The sequence below is a fragment of the Podarcis vaucheri genome (genome assembly GCF_965113315.1).
Source record: "Podarcis vaucheri genome assembly, chromosome: 7".
Classification (NCBI taxonomy): domain Eukaryota; kingdom Metazoa; phylum Chordata; class Lepidosauria; order Squamata; family Lacertidae; genus Podarcis; species Podarcis vaucheri.
The window spans coordinates 73,573,092-73,592,530 of NC_138765.1; the positions used below are offsets into that span (position 1 = coordinate 73,573,092).

The 19,439-nt window shown below is 44.0% G+C and overlaps 1 protein-coding gene and 1 pseudogene across 3 annotated transcripts in view; one reads left to right on the top strand and one right to left on the bottom strand.

Moving 5' to 3' along the window:
- PLCH2 (phospholipase C eta 2) overlaps positions 1 to 7,314 on the bottom strand; it is a 300,920-nt gene extending 293,606 nt beyond the window's left edge. For both annotated transcript variants that reach the window (XM_082229783.1, XM_082229780.1), the window contains exon 1: positions 7,181 to 7,314. In XM_082229783.1, the coding sequence (XP_082085909.1) occupies positions 7,181 to 7,268 (88 nt within the window). In that variant the 5' untranslated portion in view covers positions 7,269 to 7,314. The remainder of the gene's footprint in view (positions 1 to 7,180) is intronic.
- A 7,660-nt stretch (positions 7,315 to 14,974) lies between these two features.
- LOC309537535 (small ribosomal subunit protein uS19 pseudogene) lies at positions 14,975 to 15,436 on the top strand (annotated as a pseudogene). Its single transcript has one exon. The product of its transcript is annotated as a small ribosomal subunit protein uS19 pseudogene (transcript).
- Positions 15,437 to 19,439: the final 4,003 nt, after the last annotated feature.

The following is a 19,439-nucleotide window of genomic DNA, read 5'->3' on the forward strand; positions in this document are numbered from 1 at the left end:
ATAATAAAGCAAAAACCAAAACAAATCAATAATCCCCACTCTCAAAAACATGTTTTAAAAGCCATGGAATCAGGTAGGTAGCCGTGTTGGTCTGAAGCAGTCGAAATATATATTTTAAAAATTAAAAAATGCCCAGTAGCACCTTAAAGACCAACTAAGTTTGTTCTTGGTATGAGCTTTCGTGTGTGTACACACTTCTTCAGATACACTGAAACAGAAGTCGCCAGACCCTTATATATATGGTGGGAAGGTGGGGTGGGGTTTTTCTCAGGAGGGTAGTAGGAGATGGGCGATTGACTCAATGGGTATGGTAAACCTGTTGACGGCTGTTAACGACTGCAATTAGTCCTACAGGAAAAAGCAAAGGATAGCATGCAGATGATTAACGTAGCCATAGAATGTTAGTCAGCCCGATGCCTGGTTGAAGAGAAATGTTTTCACCCAGCACCTAAGGATATGTCCTATCTTTCCTCCAAGGAGCTCAAGCTGGTGTACACAATTCCCCCTCTTCCCACATTATCCTCATAAGAACTGGTGAGGTAGGTTGGGCAGAGAGACCAAGGGTGATAAGTGAGCTTTCATGGCCGAATGAGGATTTGAACCCCGGGTCCCAGCCCAACACTCAATCCACTACACGACACAGGCTATCTTAAGCCTGCTCCAGCCTTCCCAACCACTTGCCCTCCAGGTGTTGCTGGACTAGCAATTCCCATCTTTCTGACCACCACCCATCATGGATGGGCCTGCTGGCAAGTCAATCAGGTTGAGGAGTTGTGGTCTACTCTCAACAGCAGCAGGAATTCTCCATAGCCCAGATGTCTAATTACCTACTTTCCAACAGTTTTCAAACTTTCAAATCAAATACTGTAACTGGGCTTGAATCCACGCATTATATACCAGAAGTAATCTGCACCAGCAGCTTAATCCTACGGTTGGGCTAGCAAAGAATGCCAGGTTTAATCCCCAACATCTCTACAGTCATACCTTGGTTCTCAAATGCCTTGGTACTCATACGTTTTGGCTCCCAAACGCCGCAAACCCAGAAGCAAGTGTTCTGGTTTGCGAACATTTTTCGGAAGCCGAACGTCTGACACAGCTTCTGCTTGAGTGCAGGAAGCTCCTGTAGCCAATCAGAAGCAGCGCCTTGGTTTTCGGGAGTCGAACAGACTCCTGGAATGGATTAAGTTTGAGAACCAAGGTACCACTGTAGTTACAAGGGTCAGGTACCAGGTGATGGTACTTGGAGAGTCTCTGCCATTCAAAGTAAACAAGACTACCCTAGACAGGCAAACAGACTAAGACCCTGGTATGAGGCAGCTTCCTACAAACATACTGTACAGTTCGTCACAGTATTCTGCAACAAATCATCTATGAAAAATGCTACTAAATATACAGTATTCCCCAGGGAACTATTTCTTAGCATTTTAAGTAATCTGCCAATCAATTTAGATCTGAGCATAAATTTAAAAGACAGAGAGGATCATTATTACAAAGGCTCTGCTAATGGGGAAAATTGGGTGAAATTCTTCTGAAAGGGAAGGCTCTGTTTAGTCCTCAGCAAACAGATTTAGCAAAAGTGGGTTACACTGCTGTTGATGGCAGCCACAATGCACAGAGAGCAGAAACAAAAACCCTGCTAAAATTATGGCTGCAACAATGATAGGGTAAGATAATTAGGGCAAAATAGCTTGCAGAAGGGAACATGAGCAGCAGTTGTATTAGCAAGGGGGCATTTCTACAACACACACATAAAACGGATTGAAGAGTCATCACTTGTCTCCCTGGGAACTATAGTTTCATAAAGGAAGCTTAGGCTCTCACCAGACTGTTAGTCCCAGGAAACGTGTCCCGTGCTGGGGGGGAGCTTCTGTCAGTTCAACTGGTATAAAACTGGTACAAAATGTGCAGAGCTGCCCTCTTTGTGTCTTAAGAAGCCTACAAACCTTGCACCCTCTAAAAACAGCAGTTTCTGGACCCTGACCAAGACTTTTCATTCTACTTTAGAAGTTCTGGCTTATGCCTGATTCCCTCCTGCAAAAATACTCTGGAGGTGCCCTGTGAGCCTTCTGAGTTCTGCATTCCTAGCAATGTGATGGTGTCTGTGTGTGCCTTTATGCGCATGCTCACATACCCTCCAACATTTCTCCGACGAAAACAGGGATGGCCTAAGGAAAAGCAGGATCAAATCAGAAACTGGAATGGCTTCAGTAAATCCGGGACTGTCCCTGGAAAATAGGGGCACTTGGAGGGCTTATGCTCAGAGGTTCTCATATCCCACAAATAAAGTACAGCACTAGCATAGGTGGCTGAGGCAAGCCTAGAAGCAGACCAGAGTTGAAATAGAGGGGAAATGTCCTTTCTTTTTCACCGAGTTAACTTGCATGAAATGATAACCCCAGAATTGAACCAGCATGAGTTGCAATATTACATCTGACAACCCAGCGCCGTTCTCTGCAACAAAATCATGCCTTGCCACCCTCCCTCTCCCCTTCCAAGCATGGCAAACTTTCATAAACGGCTCCGCAACGCACATTCAATTTCTTCCCATTCCACAGAACGCCAAGATTAAGCCCAAGGCCAGAAACCTGATGCTGTGCTCCCAGCACCAAAGGCTGCGCTTACTTGCTCCCCCCCCTCCTTTCTTTTTTAAAGGCAATGCTTAGCTGCATCCTTTAGTAATCTGTTTCCATGGTGACCGTTAGCTTCAAAGGGAAGTATTGTCATTGTTTAAAGAAATGGAGAAGGGCAGTCTAAAGCAAGGAAAGGGGCAGTATGTTAATAGGGCTCGCTTACCCACTTGCTCTCAGACACACACACACAAAACTGGTCTATTGGTTTTCCTGCTTGGGAGCAAGGCAGAGCTCATCACAAACTCTAAATTCCCATTTCCTCCTCCTCTTCTTTTTGCAAAAAAAATATAAACGGCTTTTCAGCAGAACTTCAATATCTCTTGGGTTAGGTGTTCAGGAGTCAATGGCCTATGAATTTGTTCATATAGAGAGAGTGGCCATTTGCCATGAATCACTGCCAATTAGAGAAACATCTTTGGCATGTACCTCATCAGGGTTGCCTGAACTAACCAAAGTACAGCCTTGGTCCTCAAGTTGCAGCTCCATATTTTTCATTACTTAGAAATGTATATCCCCCATTCCTCTTCATGAAAAAAGCAAACTCAAAGGCAGCTTACAAGATAAAAATTCATATTATTGTTATTTATTCATGAATCTTTTCCCACGAAGCATCCGGAATTGATTTGCAGTGTAGTAAAAACATACACAGAACAATTGTGTATGTAACAAAAAAAAGCTTAAACATTTGCATTAATAAAAACAGAATGTGTATATGTCTCTCTGTGTGCGTACAATTTAACCCAATTGTGTGTGTCTGTGTGTAATAAATTCACACCCAATGCAGATATCAAGTGGCCTAAACATCTCCACTTATAGGGTTTGCTGAAAGAGGAATATATTCTGCCCCACCTGGGCTCCAGCTCCATAGACCATTAGCTCTGACCCCCAACTGACTTTTCTGTGGATCTTTATGAGAATAAAGGTTCCCTATTCCAAACTAAGCAGACGTGGTGAAAGTACTATGAAAATCCAATTCATACTCCTGGCCACAGGAATCCACAGCTGCCTGCTACACTTTGCAAGGAAGGAAGCTAACGGATAAATCTCTCAACAAGAACAAGTTTCATTATTTGCTAACTGACTTACTTTTTCAAGGCCAGGCGGATCTGAACAGGGGGAAAAGCAAAATCCCATGCCACCACCTGAAGGCTTTCAGCAACTAAAAATCTTGTTTGAAAGAAAGAAAATATCCTGAAGTTTATTTATTGTTGATGTTTTCCCAGGATTCCACCTCCCCACCGCAGCAAGATAAATTTGCCAGCCTCCAAAAATGAAGCCAAAACAAAACACACCACCGCTTCTCTGTTACCCAAAGTGTTGGTGCTAGAAGCATCCCTTTTAGCATGGAACATATTCACACACAGCCAAAATGAGAAAACCTGGGGATAAAACTAACTGATCAAGTTGGACATGTCACACTACAGTTGACTTAACTGCTCAAACTACTCCATCAACACCTCCAATAGACAGACAGACAGACAGACAGACAGACAGACTACAGTCACACGTACCTTGGTTTTGGAACAGCTTAGTTCCCAAATGTTTTGGCTCCCAAATGTCACAAAACCAGAACTGACTGTTCTGGTTTGCGAACTATTTTTGGAAGCCAAATGTCCGACGGGGCTTCTGCAGCTTCTGATTGGCTGCAGGAGCTTCCTGCAGCCAATCAGAAGCAACGCTTTGGTTTCTGAATGTTTTGGAAGTCGAATGGACTTCCAGAATAGATTCCATTTGATTTCCGAGGTACGACTGTGTATATATATATATAGAGAGAGAGAGAACATTTGCACAGAATATGAACTCAGAACCAAGCTATATGTTCAGAAATGCAATTTCAAATAGCATTACATTGGAGTGCTGGAAGGCTGCATGGTTGAACATGGATGAAAATCTGCCCACAGAAAGGTAGCATGCCAGGAAGCTGGGTTATGGATCAGAGGTGCTGAGATTGCTAGATTTGCTGGTGAAAAAACATACAACTTTAAGTGTACAATATCCCTTTTCCAAAAAAAAGTACTTATGCAGCATGTTCCGCATTTTTTAGAACCATGGTGTCCAGATCAACATATTCACCATTTCATCTTAACATAGTTAAGAGGGAGAGAAACAGCATTTTAAATCAGATCCTCTACATTTCTCAGACTTGCAGGCTTTGACAAGGCTAATGAACGCTGCTGTTTCCGGCTAAATTTCTCTATCCAAAGGATATCAGGTAGAGGACTCCATGGGGATAGGAACCCAACAAACCAAGGAGTAGTCTTGGTACAGATCTACAGGACAGAAGAACACATCCAGCTTCTAATCTGAAAAGGCAATTAGATCCAGCCATAGAGTCTGAACATCAGAAATGAACTGGGCACAAATCTTGTCATGAAACTAAGAATAAGATTACAATCCTGTACCCTCTTATGTGGGAGGAAGCTCACCTGAACACCATGTGGTTTACTTCAGAGCAGATATAGTTAGGACTGCACTAAATGGTTATTAAATTCTAAGGCAAGTGGCTTGAAATTCACATTTTTGTGTCAGCCTATTGCAAACATCTGGAGGTAGGTGTGTGTGTGTGTGTGTGTGTGTGTGTGTGTGTGTCTAAATACAGAGTCAAGCAAAAACAGATTTCTTGGGTAGCAATAGGAGCATAGTACAGCACTGTGGACATAAATATTGTATCCGCTCTAATAAAAGATGCCTCAGTCAGTCGCTATGAAAGGTGGAGTTGGGCAGAATGTAGCTCAGGAGGAAAGGGTGGGTGCATGAATACCTTATAGTGTTGGTAGCAAGCTTGAAGTCCACTCACATATAGGCCAAAACAGTTTATATAGTCAACCCCCTGAAGAGATATGCTCCCATTCTTATGCACTCTGTAAGAAAAAGTCTCTAAACTACTACCTACTAGTCTGGAAACACAAGACAAATCATACTCCATGCATTAATCAGACAAGCAAAAGAACAAAAAAACAGACAAACACCTGTGGGTTGTATCCAACTCAGTCCTACACAGAGTGAATGTAATGAGTCTCATTTAGCCACAGCCATTAATGGGTTTGCCAAGAGCTGGATGAGCACTGGATACAACTCTATATAAGAACACACTCTATAGAGAGAGATCATTCCTTCTGTTTCGGGGTGAGTTGCACAATCCAAAACTGCACCAACCATGTACAAGAGGGAGATACCAGCAAGGTTGGGGGAACCTTAGAGATACAGAAGCACCCAAAAACAAACAAACCCCCAAAGCAGCTCACACAGGACTAAGTACACTCAGACAGAAAACCAACAGGGAGGGAAAAGGGAATGGGACATCATGGAAGAGCATTCCATGTTGCAGCCTTTTCTTGCAGTTCCCACTTGTTTCTTTTTACACTCTGCTTTTCAGGCCCTAAATTGCCATCCCAAAGGCAGCTTAACATAATGAATACATGTCTGATAAGAAGTATAGTCCAAAAATAAGTAAAATTGCAATCAAAACCAAGTGCAAGATGGAATCAGTGAAAACACTCCCAATCTGCTAAAGGGGGGTGGGGTTAAAATTATTCTGTGCCCACAGCAAAAAGAAGTCATAACAGCTCATCTAAAACTCAAAAGGGACGCTCCACATGCCACTCCACTTCACTGGTTGTTCTGTGATCAGTCTCCAATGTTACCAAAATTACTGCTGTTCAGAGGACCACTTTTGCACTACAGCACAACAAAAGAACAAGGAAAAAAACTTGGAATGCTTACAAGATTTCTGAAGCAAGTTGTAGGACATGCACAAACTGGGAACAAAGCAGCATGTCCACCTTGAAACTTTTGCAGGTGCAAACAGTATTGAAAGCAAGATCACATATGACCACCCCAATACGATCAATGAGCACAAATCACCCATAAAAAGGATGTCTGGAGAGGTCTTTCCACAATCTGGGCATCTAATCTGAGAAGGCCCAATCTCACATCAGTCAGCTGCAGCTTGTGAGGCAAAAGGACATGGAGTTAAGGCCTTGGTTCTCCAGCTGTTATTGGACTACAACTACCCATCATCCCTAGCTAGCAGGACCAGTGGTCAGTGATGGTGGGAACTGTAGTCCAAAAACAGACAAAGTTCCACATGTGGAAAAATGAATCTTCTGTGCTATTTCATACCTTGTGCTATAGAGCACCAAGAAAGAAAATTAAAGCCAAATGCAACATTGTTCTTCCACTTGCCCCCCAAGCTTATGGAATCTCTTCTGGAAACAAAGTACCATGGAACCTCTTGTGCAACAGCAGAACGAAATGTTTCCCTTCCAGCTCCAAAAGCAAGAACGAAACAAAACCACAGTGTATAATGCAACAGCTTTACAATTATGTCCACAGAAGTCGATAGCCCAAATGTAGTTAAAATTATTACCAGCACCATCCCTCCATCAGCCCTCAGAACACTAACACAAGTCATTTGTGGCACTTCGACAACCTGAACATGGCGGGAGGCCACCCAAGCTACACATAAATAAGTCCTGGAGGCAGTCTTTGCTTCTCCACAGACAAATGGTAGTTTATAGGCATACAACAGAAAGCTCTGTTTGACTTACCTACTGTGATGACATTTGTGGAAAGGAAATGCTGGCAGTTTATGCTTCCTGACAAGGAATCTTCCGGTTGCCCCAAATCAGCCAGCATGGCTTCCAGAGTTGCCAGAAGCAAAGCAGAAGACCTCGTCTTTCTCAACCCGTTCAAGATGTGAGTGTATGCAGTTGTCAGGAGACACCACCAGGAAACTTCAGGTATATGAAAATCAGTTCTAGCAGTAACATAATCCACTGGAATTGATTTTAGAAAGTTATTTCATGCCCATTGGTCCAATTAAGCCCAGTATTGTCTGTTCTGGTATTTCCTGACCCTGTATCAGAAAGACTTCTAATTGAAGATATCAGAGAGGGAACCTGGGATTTTCTGCACACTGAGCAATTGGTTCTCCTGAAGCTAAGTGAAACGCGGTCTCCCAACAGCTGGATAAAAGCTTCCTTCAAAATATCAGCAGCCCGGGATTCAACAAGCCCAGTGTCTTTCATCAGTGCTATTCTCTGCCACGATCTTCCTCTTAGGAGGGCAAAAACTCATGAGTGGGCAGTAACAAAAGGTCACATTGTCATTGTCTTCCAAAACAGGGGCCTTTGAGTACTGTGTGTTCACTGGGTATTTCAATGCAAAGGATTCTTCTTCTTTTTCCCCTTTCCCCTGGGTCACCTGTGAACAAAACAAAAATGCATCAGTATTGCTCATTTGGGCATTTCATAAATATGTTCTTTATCTTTTTAAAAAATATATATGATGGCTACCTTTTTATTATCTACACTACACTTCTTTTGCCTGTTCTGTCTCTGTGGGAGAGCCTTTATTATGCGGTGAAAAGGATAGCAGCTTCTTAAATAGAACTCTCAACAGTCACAGAGTTCTTCGGAAGAATCAGGGCTATAGAAGTGATGTTGTAACAAAAAGGTGGACTCCTGAGGGGTGACCTATTTCGGTTTATCTCAGGGACCTTTCCTTTAATTCTCAACTCTTCTTACAATCTCTAGTCCCTTTCAGTTGTGGAGAGACCGGAGAGAAAGTATGCATGCAAGAGTCTTCCCAGTTGCCCATCAAGAAGCAAACCTCCTCTCCCTTTCCAAAGTTCTAGCCCAGGTTTGACTCCAGGTGTAAACTGGCACCTTAATCTCTCACAATCCCCCCCTGCCCCAATATAGTATTAATTTATTTAAATACAGTGGTACCTCAGGTTAAGAACTTAATTCGTTCTGGAGGTCCGTTTTTAACCTGAAACTGTTCTTAACCTGAAGATCACTTTAGCTAATGGGGCCTCCCGCTGCCGCCATTTCTGTTCTCATCCTGAAGCAAAGTTCTTAACCTGAGGTACTGTAACCTGAGGCAGAGTCTGTAATCTGAAACGTCTGTAACCTGAAGCGTCTGTAACCCGAGGTACCACTGTATTAGTATTCTGCCCTGCTAACTCATTCACATTGCCGCTGCCAAGCAATTTCTGTTCTCATCCTGAAGCAAAGTTCTTAACCCGAGGTACTATTTCTGGGTTAGCAGAGTCTGTAACCTGAAGCATCTGTAACCTGAGGTACCACTGTATTAGTATCCTGCCCTGCTAACTCATTCACATTGCTGTGAGTGCAAATTTCAAAGGATAGCTGTTTTTCAGTTTGCATATTGTTTCAGGACATGTGCATGGGTGGGTTCGCCGTTAAAATGCGGGCTGGATTGAATTTCTTCCCTTCCCCCCAGTCCCTATTCTGTACCCACACATCTTGCCTGTATCTACCTAGGATGCCACAGAAGGAGGCAGGGACGGGGAAGGGCAAATCCCAAGGGATTTGTCAGCACAGTCAACTGTTTGCTTAAGGGTTTGTTCTCAAGCAGGAGATTCCATCGGAATGAAGTATTGCAGTTCAAGCGCCCATCCCAAACAGCTGTGTTTTCCAAACGGGGGGTTGGAGCCAAGTTGGAACAATGGCAGTTCTCTGAGCACCAGGGGTGGGTGGAGAGAGATCGTTATACCAACTCCCAATTCTTGCCATCCCCAGAAAAAAATAAAAGCTTCTTGTTTGGTCTCCAAGAAAAAGCAAATGCTACATTTTGAAACATCACATGGGGCCCAGGGATAGGGAGGAGTTGTAGACACCTGCTGCAGGGGAGATAAGGGGGCTTATAACAACAATAAGGGGGCTTATTATTTGTACCCTGCCCATCTGGGTGGCTTGCCCCAGCCACTCTGGGCAGCTTCCAACAAATAAGTCAAGGGGACAGCTAAGCTTCAGAACTGGGACAGGGTGGGAGGAGAGAGAGATAAAAAGAGTGTGTTGACTTGAACTCACCGCTTGGGAATTCCCCCACCCCAAACATGCAAAATGTTTACGAACAAGCGACAACAGAATTACAAAGTCAAGTGAAAGGAGTAGCAGAAGGATTTGACAAGAGAATGCAGGAATGTGGTTCTGTCAAGAGGGGAGCTCTCTTCCTCCTCAGCTCCACTTTCAAACACCCAGCTGAGCACTAGAAGAAGCCTCTCTAGCCCAGCTGCCTCCAGCCCTTAAATAAATAATTTAAAAATCAACTGATTGATTGATTGATTTTATCCCGCCCTTCTTCCCTCTTGGCTGAGGCTTGCTTCCTGCTTCCTTCCCAAATCCTTCATAGCTGCTATATCCCACAAGAAGGGGAGCACATCTCCGTCACCTCCTAAGATGGTTGGAGCTCCTCCTGTCTTGGTATCTGTTACCTTGTTGATAGGGTAGTGAGCTCCTGCCCGCATCACCTAGGAACAAGGGAAACTGAGCATTTGTCTATCTAGCACTAACTGGCAGCAACTCCCCAGGATTTCTGAAAGGGAGACACTCCCAGCCCTACTTGAAGATATCAGGAACTGAACCTTTTGTATGAAAAGCTCTATACACTTCCCTACTTCTCCTTAATGCCGTTGTTTTTCACCCCCTAAAAATGACACACCTTATCAAACCATGTTCAAAACACAGCCTCCCATCTTGACCCCCGCAACAGTGCCTGGGGGAAGAGGAATGAGGTCTTTGTGTCCCAACCAACAAAGATGTAGAGGCATATCTAATTACCCAGCAGCCCAACAGACAATCGCTCTTTCATCAGTGGAAAGAAAATGTTAGGAGACTTGTGTGTAAAGATGCCCATTTTGTGTTTCAACATTTGCCGTATTGAGGCTAGTAGGGGCTTGGAGCGGCTCCGGCTTATCTTCTCATTGTAAATTAGCAATGCATAGCATGTACAGAAGCAGCGGGGGAAGGAAGGGAAACCACATGGCATATGCAAGTTATGAGATGAAGAAGCATATCAGATCAAAACCAAACAACATACTTTGAAAGCCAATCAGAAGCCGCGAAAGCCGCGCCGGACATTCGGCTTCCAAAAATAGTTTGCAAACCGGGACACTCACTTCTGGGTTTGGAGTGTTCGGAAGCCAAAACGTTTGAGAACTAAGGTGTTCGAAAACCAAGGCATGACTGTACTACAAAAAATGATGTGATGACCACCAACTTTTAGGCACCTTTGAAAGGGTGTTTAGACCAATTCATGGAAGAAGAAAAAGAAAAGGTTATCAATGGCAACATTGCACCAGGCCAGGTGTGTAATCAGTTCAGCCTTTTAAAAGCTGAACCTTAAATAGTTTAAGATACTTCCCAAACCACTGCTCTAAGGGTCAGATCAATATAGCTATTTTTAAGAAGATAAGCCCCTTTAGATGCCTTTATGTTTCTGGATATGTTTGTGAGGCTTATCAACCAAGGTTGCTTGAGGACACGGAGACATCCGTAGCACTGACTGACACCTGCAAGCCAGATGCTAACTCATCCCATAGAGCAGCATGAGCAAGTTCAGCACATATAAACTGTTAAAATAAACACACTTGTCCTGCACATTTTTTTAAAAAAGTGCTCCCTTTAATGTAAAGCATGTGTGCTCCGTAACAACACATTATCTTTTCTCGTAGCCACAGCCTGCTAACCACAGAGCTGAACCACTTGGCGTCCACATGTGTAAATACAGGGCCAGCTACAATTGGGGGGGGGGGACTAACCAACCAGCCAATCATTCTCTCAAACCAGAATACAAATTAACAGCATGAGAACACAGAAGCAGATGTTCACCTCTCCAGCCACTTTGACACAATGCACCTCGAGAAATTTACAGTAGCAAAACGTGGCAAATGTAACCAAGGCAGAGGCCCATAGGTAAGGGTGGCCATCTGTTGATGTTCACAGGCATTACTCGTTCCGAAACCAATAACCAACCCACCCACCCCCACTGTAGGTGTGGTGTCACATTTTCCCAGTTACACACAAACACACAAGTTGCTGTCTTTTGGGGAAGCTTGGACCAAGGGAAAGGCCATTTTATAAGAGGCATTCTTACTTTACACCCACAGTGGAATATCTGTTGGGTATGTCTAGGTTCCTGCATGCACTACAGTTCCTAGACTTCCTTCTGTTGATATGCCTACCTCCTGGGGCTCCTTTGTGAGGAAGGGTTGGATACAAGTGTAATATATAGACTAGATTAAAAAGGTAAAGGTACCCCTGACCATTAGGTCCAGTCGTGACCGACTCTGGGGTTGTGCACTCATCTCACTCTATAGGCCGAGGGAGCCAGCGTTTGTCCGCAGACAGCTTCCGGGTCATGTGGCCAGCATGACAAAGCTGCTTCTGGCGAACCAGAGCAGCACACGGAAATGCCGTTTACCTTCCCACCGGAGCGGTACCTATTTATCTACTTGCACTTTGATGTGCTTTCAAAATGCTAGGTTGGCAGGAGCAGGGACCGAACAACGGGAGCTCACCCCATTGCGGGGATTCGAACCGCCGACCTTCTGATCGGCTAGTCCTAGGCTCTGTGGTTTAACCCGCAGCACCACCCACGTCCCATAGACTAGACTAAACTAGAATAGAATAGAATAGAACAGAATTCCTGTATACTACTTCACATGGGCCCCTTCAGCCATAAAAATCCAAGTTACCAAAAACAAACTACCGTACTTTGTTCTCTTTCCCCACCCTGCAGCAATCTATTGAAGGCAGCTGCTCTTAATTCTGATCTCCTCTCCATGTTCAATTATGCCAGGGTGATGCAGTAGGTTTTCTCCTTTAAGAAAACAAACCCATTACGGTCCTACGAGCTTTGAGAAACATTTACATACAGATTGTGCCAGCCGTTCCAAAATGAAACAAAAACTTAAGGAAAGAATATATAATCAAGTCTGTATGCTCAAGTCTTATGATAACACAGAAGCCTTTTCAGGTCCAAATTATAATGCTTGACGATAACAACATCAGGGAAGATTGTGTTTACTCAACTTCGCCTAAATTTAGTCAGCTGCAGGAATTTCGAATTTAACTCTCAGATGCTCAGTTGAGGAGAGCGTGGTTGTGCTTAGGTGTTTGTGGGCTTCCCATAGTCATCTGGTTGGCTGTTGTGAGAACATGATGCTGGACTAGCTGGGCCATCAGCCTGATCCAGCAGCTTCTTCCTTTGAAGCTTGGTTATTCACTGACAAAACTGGGACAAGCAGCACTGAGGCTTCTTATACAGAAGGGGGAAGCTGTAGGGTCGTTTCAGGTTCTAGGTACACCTTCTTTGTGTCTGACTGGTGGAGAAGATGTAGCTGGGCCTGTTGGCCAGCTGGTACTTGTGGGAAGTCATAAGGAAGCCAAAAGGGACTGCAGAAAACGCCACCATTAGGGCTACCAACTTGATATGGATTGAAGAGAGCATAGCAGAGAGAGCATTTGAAGAGTGCTTAGAGCGTGTTCCCTACTTTAAACGATTTCATTTATGTGCACAGGGACACGGATCATAACCCCCGTGTTAAGGGGGTAAGGAATGCCTGTACTCAGACACTAGGAGACAGGAATGAGGGTGGATTTCAGACGGGAAACTGGTGTGTGGCTTCTCTCCAGATTGGGAACACATTCCAGATTAAGGCTCTGCACAGCTGCATCTCCTTTAAAAAAAAAAAAGTCTGATGCCAGAAACTGTGTGGCAAGAGGGCTCAAAAGTTGCAGGACCACGGATAGCACCAAGGGTGCAATTTGCTCCCACAAAAGTTGAGAACAGCCCAAGGGCTTATCCACACTCATCTTTTGTGCTGCTCTTTTAGGCACAGGTCCGCGCTTAAATGTTCTGTGTCCGAGTATGCGTGCTTTGTGCCCCAAAGTTCTCCCCACGAAAACCTGCTCTTTAGCACTCAATTGGAACAAGCATCAATTTGGATTTTCTGTTGACTGCTGTTTGCTCTTAGCTTTAAGGAGTGGGTTTTTGCAGGGAAAGCTATGGGTGGGGGGGGGTCACCCAGACACAGAGCATTAAAGCACAGACCATGCATGAAAAGAGCAGAAGAGTGTGCAGAAGCCCCAAGTCTTTTGGAACCTTCATCCCCATGTCGATAGCAGTGGATTCTTAAAGTTTCATCTCTCTGGCCTGAAGATGGTCACTCATCCTCTCTCTAATGGGTTCCCTCCTAGTTTTCTCCCTGTGCCATTGGACCAGTGAGGTCCTGTGGGAGGTGCCCGACTCCTCAGGCTCCAGGGAAGCTGAGCACGAGGACAGAGCTCTGGCCCTATGGCCACAAAAGGACATTTTGAGGGTTCATGTCCATCAGTTTCATTGGTCTGAATCCCAGCAGCAGATCTGGTTCCTTAACTCAAGACTCTGTATCCTCTAACTCTTGATTGCTGCTAAACAGTGGCCAGTTGGTGTCATATCGCACCAGTTCTTAAAGACTTGCACTGCTTGCCAATATAGTTACCCTCTGAATTTTCAAGGCCTTGAACAACTCGAGATCTACATACCTGAAGGAGTGTCTGTCCGAATAGACCTGTCTAGGTGTTAAGATGGGACATGGACACCTTCCTCAATGTCTTCCCATAACCAGGAAGCATTCATTGTGCAGTGATGCCAGAGAAGAGCACCTTCACAGTGGCACCCAGACTGTGGAACTCCCCCTGCCCTCTGAAATTCATCAGATGCCAGCTTACAACACAATTTTATTGTGACCTTCCTAGAGCACTTTGGCTATTGAAGAGGCTGTAGATATGTTAAGTCAACAAATGAAGCAGGCCTTAAAAAAAACAAACCACAAAAACTGAAAACACCATAATGTGTAATTTTATCCCTTAGTAATTTATGCAAAAGTCTCGGTAACTTAATATACATGTATCACCACTGCCGATTATGAACTCTTTTTAATTGCTTTGTTGGTTAATAGCTTCCACTGTTATGGAACATGAGCATTAATTCATTTAGGTTTCTTTGGTATCAACAGACAGGAGGGGTGTGTTTTATCCCTCCCTGCTGTTCAAAACCAACTCCATCATATCATACGCTGCACAAGCTGTGTTTATAGCAAAGCAGTTGCAGTAGTTATCCATTTGTAAGGTTTCATTATCTGTCGCAGCAAAGCCTTTGTCATAAAGCGAAGGAGGAAGAAAATGATAGCAGCTTGTAAAAATGGGAGCTCAAGGTGCCCTGTGTTTTGTAGTAGACACGTGAAGTTTACAGGCACATACACAGAGGCAAGTATTATTTACCATTCAATGATGCTGCCCGTCAGCAGCAGGGAGAGTTAAAAGTTTGCTGCAGGCTACTAGGAGGAAATTCCTACAGAGCAAAAAAGATAATGAATGATAGCAATGTTCTGCAATTATTCAGGAAGTCGTTTGTGGCAGTTAGAAGAAACGAAAGTCAGGTGAGTTATTTGCAATAATTCTCTGTAAAGATCAGGGCAATACATTGCAGACTTTGTAAAAGAAGGAGAAACATTATGCATGGAGTTGTTGTTGGCATCTGTCTGTCTCAAAAAAACAATGGAGTGCACAGAGGAGACTGCAGCCAAGATGGCGGAAGTGGAGCAGAGGAAGAAGCATACTTTCCAGAAGTTCACCTATCGGGGTGTTGACCTTGACCAGTTCCTCAACGTGTCCTATGAGCAGCTGATGCAGCTGTACAGTGCCTGCCAGTGCCAGCAGCTCAACCGCGGCCTGCGCCACAAGCAGCACTCCCTCCTCAAGTGGCTGTGCAAGGCCAAGAAAGAGGCCCTGCCCATGGAGAAGCCAGAGGTGGTCAAGACCCACCTGCGACACCAGAAATGGTGGGCAGCATGGTTAGCGTGTACAATGGGAAGATCTTCAGCCAGGTGGAAATCAAGCCTAAAATGATTGGTCACTATTTGGGAGAGTTCTCCATCACTTACAAGCCCGTTAAGCACGGCTGACCTATGAATCGGGGCCACCCACTCCTCTCGCTTCATTCCTCTGAAGTAAGGGGATTTGGGAAGAGTTGTCTATCTCATGTAAATAAAAGGGTTTCCCAACAACAACAACAAAACAATGGAGTGCACCTCCAGATTCTCCGGATTTAGCATTGTTATTCGTTAGCATACTATAGTTCTACTTTTATTTGTTTTTATTAATGGCTTGGGGAATGCACAGTATAACTAAAGTAAATCAGAGACACCCAGGAAGCCTATAACCCTAGAAGATGGCTCCTTTGTGACCTCACAGGTGCTCTTGGGTCAAAGGCTATCAATTATGCAATCCAGTCAACCTTCCGGTTTGACAGGCTCAGTGCTTCTGTTCAACACTCTAAGTTGCGCCCGGTAAATGCACATGAATTTTTTAACTGTAATTTGCAATTAGTTTCATTGTAAGTCTGCTCCACAAAAAAAGGCTCTAACAAACTGCCAACAGGGGTAGTCATCACTTCTGTGACTTCAAGCTACTCTTGTGTATTTTAGACCCCAGGTGAACTAACTTTCTCCTGCTTGCGCCTGGAAGCAACTTAGCAAGAGCATCAGCTTCAAATGGCATTAATTCTCCTCATGCTGTATTTAAACTGTGAAGTGCTGTGCTAATTTCTTCTTTAATTTGAAGAGTGTGTGAATACCATCATCAAGGCAACATTAATTCTCTCGCTCCTTAGGCTCAAGGGGAATGAATTCTCCTTAGTCTCGCAAAGCAAAGATTCAGCCAGGGCTATACAAAGGAATGTAAATACTGTACAGCTTCTCAAGCATTTTGGGGAAGCAAAATGACAACCTAAAAAAGCTGGGAGGATAGCCTTGTTCTGCACACTTACTAGACTTTCACTACTTGGTATTCCATGGTCATAAAAGAGGGCCTTTGAAAAGCATTTCAGCTATTCTGAAACTGCACCCTGCAATATGTAGGGGTTGAAACCTAGAGAAACACTGCTTCCATTCAGAATTGGCATATACAAATGAATAGATACTGTGGCTAAACAGGCTTGAATGTTTTGAATGATTAAGCAGGAAACTCAAGGAGAATGTAAACCAATAAAATGCACTCAACCAAAGTGGCCTAGAATGGCCTCAAGGAGATTCAAACAGTCTGGCTTATCTGCCCCTTTTGAAAATATAATGTTGGGTTTCCTCACCATGATGTCCCAGATAAAGCTACAGAAATTTAAATGTACAATATTAAAATCAGCTTTAAACAAATTACAGCCAAGAGACATGCGTAGGTCCTAACACACGCATGCGCACACGCACACACAAATATATATGTATCAGGTGTAAAGAGATCTGCCTTTGAGCACATCAGGAGAAGAGTTAAATCGCAGTGTCAGTTCCCATGAGGCTGGTCCCCCTCTAGGTCATTCAAATGTCCCCACAGCCATACAGGAGCTTGCTGATATATAAACAGTTCCTATATACCCGTGAGAAAAATCTAAAGCAGCCTCACCTCTGCCTTGACATGTGTGACAAATATGGTTGTTTTCTGGTGCATTGTTGGCTTTACTTGCCTTTGGGGGGGGGATCGGGAGATGCTCTTAAAAAGCATCTTTAGCATTGATATACCCATGATACTTCCAGGTTTGAACACATGTCTGCAAGGGGTCCTTCTTAGTGACAATAGTGGTTCCCAAACATTTTTTCACTTGAAAATGGTTGGTGTTCTTGGAGGGACCACTTCATGATTTTTCTACAGTTGTAATGCACTGTGCTGGATGCCACATGCTTTTAACTGCATTTTTATTGCTTCTTTCATTTTCTTACTTTGCAATTGTTATGTACCAAGCTTGGATCCTAGAACAATAGGCAAGTAGGAGTCTAGAATGCAACAACTGATTGGCTTGCAGGAAAAGACCAATCAGGCTTCAGGAGGGAAGCAGAATCAGACAATCAGACGGAACTCATTGTGTAAATAATGTATATAAAAGCCTGAGGTTTGGGGGGCAATTCAATCACTGTTTTACAAGCTGCAATAAAGAGCATGAAATCACTACAGGACTCTGAGTATATTTCAGCAATTTAAAAGGTAAAGGACCCCTGACAGTTAAGTCCAGTCGTGGACGACTCTGGGATTGCGGCGCTCATCTCACTTTACTGGCCGAGGGAGCCGGCGTTTGTCCGCAAACAGTTTTTCTGGGTCATGTGGCCAGCATGACTAAGCCACTTCTGGCAAACCAGAGCAGCACACGGAAACACCGTTTAGCTTCCCACCAGAGCAGTACCTATTTATCTACTTGCACTTTGGCGTGCTTTCGAACTGCTAGGTTGGCAGGAGCTGGAACCGAACAACAGGAGCTCACCCCGTTGCGGGGATTCGAACCGCCGACCTTCCGATCAGCAAGCCCAAGAGGCTGAGTGGTTTAGACCACAGCGCCACACACATCCCAATTACTTTGCATTTTACTATATTACAATTTGTGCTCCATAGAATTCAAACTGCAGTACAATAAAATACAATATAAGAAATAAAAGAAGCAGTACAAATACAGTTTAAATCAATATGAATATATAATGTGGACACACCATGGACCACTTGACTGACACTCACAGACCACTTGTGGTCCATGGACCACAGTTTAGGAACCCCTGGGTTACAAGCTGGGTTCTCATTTGTGCAATGCTTTCCTCTCACCCAGAATCTACATTGGGGCCTTTTTCTGTTTCAAGCAAAGACCATTTTCATTTCCCCCAGCTTGAGTTTACTGAGCTTAATGTGATATTTCAAGCCGATGTTCTTTATTCAGCTCTTTCATTGATTGTTCTTTTATATAACGTATCTCTCTTTTTATGTGAACCATCCTAGAAATGCTCATTCATTCATTCAGTGAATGCCTTTCCTATTAATACATTGATTAATGAATCGAGTTTCAAGGCCATCTCCTGAGTCTCTGGAAGTCACATCTGCTCGCTGGTGGTGAATACAAGTTGTTCCTAACATCCATCCAATTAAAGGCATATGAATAAGCATTACATCTGAAATCCTGTCCATGCTTCTTAAGAGCACTGATCCACAGCATGATGCACAGTTGGGTCCCCAGCTAGCCCTCCAACACTATTATTAATTATTATTATTATTATTATTATTATTAGCAGCAGCAGCAGCAGCAGCAGCAGCAGAGGAAGCCATTTCATTAGAGTACTGTAAACAGGGCACTGCACTGCTCTACCATGTTTTACATATCTTCTTGGGAAGACAGGCAAACTAATGCCAGTGTAGTGGAAGAAGCAAAGATCAGTGTTGAAGCAATGATTCTTCAATATCAACTTCGTTGGACTGGTCATGTTGTGCGGATGCCTGATTATCATCTTCCAAAGCAACTACTCTATTCCAAACTTTAAAATGGAAAGCGTAATCCTGGTGGTCAACAAAAGAGGTTTAAAGACTCTCTCAAGGCAAATCTAAAAAAAATGTAGTATAAACACAGACAATTGAGAAACACTGGCCTGCGAGCTCTCCAACTGGAGAACAGCCTTTACCAAAGGTGTCATGGGCTTTGAAGATGCTCAAACTCAGGATGAAAGGGAGAAATGTGCTAAGGGGAAGGCACGCTTGGCAAACCCTCACGGTGATCAACTCCCACCCGGAAGCCTATGTCCCCACTGTGGAAGGACATGTGGATCTAGAATTGGCCTCCACAGTCACTTACGGACTCACTGTTAAAACCATGTTTATGGAAGGCAATCTCACTCGGCTACGAGTGATGGCCAAAGAAGAAGAAGCTCCACCAACCTCAGTCTGCCCTCAGCTAGCCTCCCACCTGCCCTGCCTTTCTCACATATAATCAAGGAAGGGGTGGTTCTGCCTGTTATTGGCTCTGCCTTCACCTCCTGTTGCTCTCCCTGCCTTCTGCCCTTCCCATCCCAAAGGGCACCAGCTACCACTGATCATAGGCTATTATAAAATAGGCTTCGAAATGGCTTATCTACCAGTAGTGGCCAGATTTGGGGAGCCGCCCACTAAAGTGTGTCACTTGATGTGGCCTTTCCTTGCAAGGGAGATTCTCCAGTTTCCC